The following is a 6187-nucleotide window of genomic DNA, read 5'->3' as shown; positions in this document are numbered from 1 at the left end:
TGTTTGAACTATTTCTCTAGTTATTGGGCTTTGGTAAGTTAACTAGTAATAAACATGGTTTACTGGATATTTACATAGTAATAAAAAATACTAATATATGAAAATAGATTGTATTTATGAAGGTGATGAACATTTGAACTAATTAAAAAATATAATAATAATGATTACCTAATCACTAACCAAGCCCTTCCCATTACACCATTTTCAGGTATTTATGGGTGAGAAAAACGTATGTCTATGTGGCAACATTTTTTTCTCAACTAAGCCCCTAACCAAACCCTCATAACACATAGCCTAAGGTGATGCTTGTTTTATGAAAAAAGCTCTGTGGGAGCTCTTATGTCTGCGCAGCGCAGACATGAGCTTTTGCAGAGTGTTTGTTTTTTCACAGATATTTCATTAAAAAACATCTGCACAGCCTCTTCTTTGTGCAGATCTAGCCCAACCTCTTTTTACTTCTTCTAAAATCTTTCTAACCTTATAAATCTTTGTTCTCCTTCACATACTCTCAACCCTAGCCACCACCTCTCGCTTCTTCACCGGCCGTCGCCCTTCCACCGATCGAAATTCAACACTCGAGGCATGAACCTAATGTACCCTGCTTTGCTACCTCTCATCCCCGTTGCTCTCCATCACCGCACGCCATCTCTTTCAAACTTCAACGTTGACTGTAAGTGAAATTAACAACTTTCGAACTTTTTATTTGCTAAAATTTCCTCATGATGATATTGAAATTAGTCATTAGGTTTTCATGTATTTGAAAGCTGAAATCAATGTATATGGCATTTGAGAACCCTAAACTAGAGAAGCGTTGATAGAGCATGTCATACGAAATAAAACTGTTGAACAGTTAATGCAAAATATGAAATGAATGATTTAAGAAAATGTCATTATAATTTAATGAATATTATTTGTGTTGTATAACTATTATTTAAATTTCAATATTGAAAAATTGTTTTAAGTTTAGAAAAGGGGTTTATTTAAATTTTAGTTTATTAAATGAATAGTTGGGCCGGGTGGGTTGTAATCCCACCAATTTGGTAACAAACTATTACTATCTCATCTCCCCCCAATTTCCAATCAATCAACCGATTGAGATTCAATGATTCACAATCAGCCGAAACATTTTGCTGCGCATTGGTCCATCGAAGCTGTGAATGCTGCATTAGAGGTTAATAATCATCATCATCTCCTCATCATTGAAGCTTATTAGTAATAAATAAATGCTTAATCATTGTGTATGCTTGCAGAGAGGCGATGTCTTCAAATCGACGTTTCGAGTGAATGCGCATAATCGGATTGAGGTATTTCCAGTTATTTATCTGTCGATATGTTTAGTGGAATATTGAATGTATGTGTGCATTGATTGATTAGGCCTATTGCAAAATTGATGGATTGCCGGTTGATGTTCTTATTACTGGATTCCATAGCCAAAACAGAGCTGCAAGTTCCTCATGTTTAAATACTGAATTACTATCTCTATATTATGATTCGTATATACGCTATGATGATGAATTAGAATCCCGAAAGCCTAACAAAATCTGCGCGTTTCAGCGCACAAATTTAGTTGGTTTTGTTACCGTACCAGGCGTAAACCCTTAACTAGTAAACACACAGCAATATAACATATTTAAAAATAAAAATTGACGCAGGAAACAAAAAGGAAATAGATACCCGACACGCGTATATATGATACAAAAAGTAAACACTCGAAATTGTATTGACACTTTTTTTAGCTTATGATGAAAAAAGTTTACATATTAAAAACATTACTGGTGCGGCACACTCTAAGGCTGCCACGCGGACCAATGATTTCCTGCCACGTGGGCTGTACTGGCACCAGCATTGGTTTTTAATACGAACTATAGTATAATATCCTTGTAATATTTTGTTCTCGAATTTTCTAATGCTCTTTATTAAGGATTTTCTAGGGTTATGAATAGAAGGAAGTTAAAATGTAATCCACAAATTGTTGGAAAACAAATCTTATTACAATCACGGAAAGTTCTTTCCCATTCTGTTTCGATTAATTATTTGATTTGGTACTTTCATTCAGATTGAAGGCGACGTTGTCGCAGTTAAAGTGGAACCTCTTTCATCCTGGACAAAGATGAAAGGGTCAAATGACGCTTCCCGCCCTCCAATGGAGGACAGTTATGCGAATGGTAGTTCTCACAGTGAAGATATTGGCCAAGAGCTAATTAGACCTGCAGGTAGTAGTCACATTGGTGATGCTAACCACTCGGGAGCTTTTTCTTCTAGCGAAAAAATAGTTGTACCTTTAGTTGAAAAGTTACGTGCTATTATAAATGGATTTCCATCAAAACGACCAACGGGTAGAGTTGTTGGCATCATTGAAATGTCTCATAGAAGGAAGTCTATTGTCGGATTTCTTAGAATAAAACCATGGTTATATAACAGTGAAAGCTGCAAGAAAGACATGAAGAAATCTAGACTTTTGCTATTAACTCCAAAACGTGACTACATTCAACTTATATCCACCGATCCAAAGTTTCCCAAAACGATGGTGGCAGTGAAAACCTTACCAAACAGTATTATGAAACGATTAGAAGATGGTGACTTAACACTTGAAATGGACCTTATTGCTGCTGAAATTGTTGAATGGAGTGAAGAGTATGAGAGTCCATTGGCTCATGTTATTCACAATTTTGGAGGAGGTGGATATGTAGACTCACAAATTTCCGCCATTTTATTTCAAAACTCGATTGATACGTCTGACTTTCGTCATGAAGCAATTTCAAGTATTCCTAATGTTTGGAGAATACCTGAAGAGGAATTTCATCATAGAATAGATTTAAGGAATATGTGCACGTTTACAGTTGACCCTGCAACTGCGTCTGACCTTGATGATGCACTTTCAGTTGAACTGTTGCCAAATGGTATTTACAGAGTTGGTGTTCATATTGCTGATGTGTCATATTTTGTTACTCCAAACACTGCTTTAGATGAAGAAGCCGAAATTCGATCTACAAGTGTGTATTTAAAGTATTATAAATTACCAATGCTGCCACCGTTGCTTTCTGAGAAAGTAGGCTCACTTATCCCCGGGGTGGAAAGACTTGCCTTCTCTATTATTTGGGATATTAATCTTGAGGGGGAGATTCTAGACCGTTGGATTGGTCGTACGATTATTCAGTCTTGTTGTAAACTCTCGTATGAACATGCTCAAAACATTATTGATGGTACTTTGAATGTTGAGGGTCTGCTATTTCATGGTGGATTTACATGGTCAGATGTGGTTACATCTGTTAAGAATCTTTGTGAGATATCTAAAGTGTTGAAAGAAAACAGGTACAAAGATGGTGCATTGTCTCTTGAAAACCCTACAATTGATTTCTTGTTTGATAAAGACGGAATCCCGCATGATATTATTCTCACTGGTAGAAAAAAATCCAACTTTTTAGTTGAAGAATTTATGCTTTTGGCCAATACGACAGCTGCTGAAGTGATATCTCAGGCTTACCCTTCAAGTGCTTTGCTAAGAAGACATCCCGAACCGAATTTATCAAAACTTAAAGATCTTGAATCTTTTTGTACTAAACACGGTTTACAGTTAAACGCGTCTACCTCTGGCAAGTTAAATCAATCTTTGGAGAGAATTAGGGATGAACTGAAGGGTGATTTGGTATTTTTTCATGTTCTTTTGAACTATGCTACAAAGCCAATGCAATTGGCAACTTATTTTTGCAGTGGGGACGTGGTGGATAACGACAACAATTGGAGTCATTACGCGTTGGCGGTCCCGCTTTACACACACTTCACGTCTCCATTAAGGCGTTATGCTGATATTATTGTGCATCGGACATTGGCTGCAACTTTGGAAGCGGAAGTTATGCTGGGTTTGAATGAGAATAAGCTGGTGAGAAGATGCTTTACGGGCTTGTCTTTTGATAAAGATGAAGTCAAAAGTTTTGATGCTCAAAAGGCATTGGCGGATGCTGCATTGAAATATGGTGTCCCGGGTACGGATGCACTTTCTGATGTGGCAGCTCATTGCAATGCAACAAAATTGGCCAGTAGGTATGTGAAGGATGCTATTGATAAAGTTTATATGTGGCTGTTGTTGAGGAACAAAGAGGTAATGTATTGTTGACTTTGACTCGTTTTCTCTTTAGTTTACTTATTATGTTTTTGCAACTGGATTGCATTAGTAGAGGTGGCAAAATGAGCGGGTCAAAATCAGTTTAAGGTTGACCCGAGACACTATGTTTAAAATTTTTGAGTTTTTATAAACAGTTACTATGTTGAATATGATCACTAAAAGTGTTTTATTTCGATAATAATCTAAGTTTTGGTTAAGACGATATACGAGGTTTTTATGCATTAAAAGTACACTGTGGGACATGGGTGACCTTTGACCTATTTGTGACCTATTTACTTCTTTTGCATTTTTTAAAATCTTAATTTGACTCTTTTAACCTGACTTATGCATTAATAACTTAAATCAATCAATTCACAAGTAAACAGGCTTAAATTGCCACCTAATGTTCAGCTTTTCCACTTTCCAGTTAGTTAACATTTTTGAAACATATAAAGCTATCTTTTCTTCTACCTTTATACTATACATAGTATGTATGCATGCGTATATACTTAGACTTTTTAAGTCACGTCTATCTAATTAATTCAACCCATAACTAATTGGCAGTAGCATATGGTGACTTCCTAGTGGCATGGTTACTGCAGGTTTTCCTATCAGAAGCTAGAGTATTGGGATTGGGCCCAAGATTCATGTCTATATATGTCACCAAGTTAGCTGTGAGTATTATTATTATTATTATTATTATTATTATTATTATTATTATAATTCATCCATTCATGTACAACTTGTCGTGACCTGTGTTTGCATTACTTTTTAGAGGTGTGAATAGTTGGTTGGTCAAAAAGGGTGGGTAATAACTTAGACTTGATAACTTTTTGTGTCAGTAGAATTGGACCAACCCACATAGTTCTGTTATCAAAGTTTTTTTTGTGATTTTTATAGTATTTGATGTGCTAAAGAAAATTGCAAAACCTATTGTATAAAAGAATCCAACTTCTTTCAAAGAACCGATTTCAGAGGTTTTTATGTATTTGAATACAATTTATATAGCTTCCAACCCCCTATTGATCCATTTCTTTTTCAGTTGACCTTTAGTGTAAGTGTCCAAAATTGACCAATAGATATATAACACAACCCAAAGTCACAAATTGACTCGTCAGGTATAGACCATAATCCTAGTTGGCCTGCTGGATATATAATATAACCCAATCAACATAACCCAAATTGGCCCATTAGATACAAAAGTAAGCATAACATAACCCAAAACGACCATTTAGATGTGTAACATAACTTAAATCGACCCTTTAGATATAAAACATAAACCCAAATAGACACATTCGATATAGAACGCAACTCATATCTACCTGTTAGATACAGAATATAATCCAAGCCGGTTCCTTTAATTGCTTCCTAATTGTTTATCTTTTGTACATTCATGCTTGTAGATTGAGAGACGGATATACTATGACGAGGTTGATGGTCTAATCGCTGAATGGCTTGATGTAACATCAACATTGGTGCTAAATTATCACCCAACTAATCGCTCACATAAAAAAGGAAGCACTAATAAGTTGAAAACAATAGAAGAGATTGCTATGCTTACATTTCCCAACAACATGGCATCGGAGCCAGATACATCAAAGAATTCAAGCATTGAGCCTGCAGTATTTCCCCTCGTGTTGCATATTCTCTCAACTATTCCCGTTGCACTTCATCCTATTGGTGGGGATGATGGCCCGATTGATATAGGGGCGAGATTATACACGAGCTTGTATTTTTGTTGAGTTTGTATCCAATGTTTATAACCGTTTTTTACAAAGGTGGTTGTAGATAACAGGGTTTATGGTATTGTTTGCTCGGTAGATGCTTGTTTTTTTTAAACCGAAGCAGACTGTCGTGCATGATTGATGATGGTGGAGGTGGTTGGTTATTGACTTATTGTCATCATAGGCCGGTTCCACCCCTTGTCTCAAAAGGATTGAAGCTAGAACTAGATGTTACATTAAGTTTTTTGTTTTTAAATGTGACCTTTGCAATTATATTGAAGTTTAATATACAGTTCTTGGTTATGCTTACAGAGTTACAGATGGTTGATGAATACAATTTTGTACCCTTACCTGCTTTGTT

At 35.9% G+C, this 6187-nt stretch overlaps 1 protein-coding gene across 1 annotated transcript; it reads left to right on the top strand.

Moving 5' to 3' along the window:
- The first annotated feature begins 1102 nt into the window (after window positions 1-1102).
- LOC143633345 (DIS3-like exonuclease 2) lies at window positions 1103-5978 on the top strand. Its single transcript, XM_077101667.1, has 6 exons — window positions 1103-1171; window positions 1251-1304; window positions 1375-1443; window positions 2057-4099; window positions 4705-4776; window positions 5506-5978. The coding sequence occupies exons 1-6, from the start codon at window positions 1103-1105 to the stop codon at window positions 5842-5844; spliced, it is 2646 nt and encodes an 881-aa protein (XP_076957782.1). The 3' UTR covers window positions 5845-5978.
- Window positions 5979-6187: the final 209 nt, after the last annotated feature.

Source organism: Bidens hawaiensis, unplaced genomic scaffold (assembly GCF_021521415.1).
Source record: "Bidens hawaiensis isolate Kalapana, Puna unplaced genomic scaffold, B.hawaiensis_p1.1 tig00006693_1, whole genome shotgun sequence".
Lineage (NCBI taxonomy): Eukaryota > Viridiplantae > Streptophyta > Magnoliopsida > Asterales > Asteraceae > Bidens > Bidens hawaiensis.
Note: the sequence above shows the minus strand (reverse complement) of the source record. Positions and strands in the feature narration are given on the sequence as shown.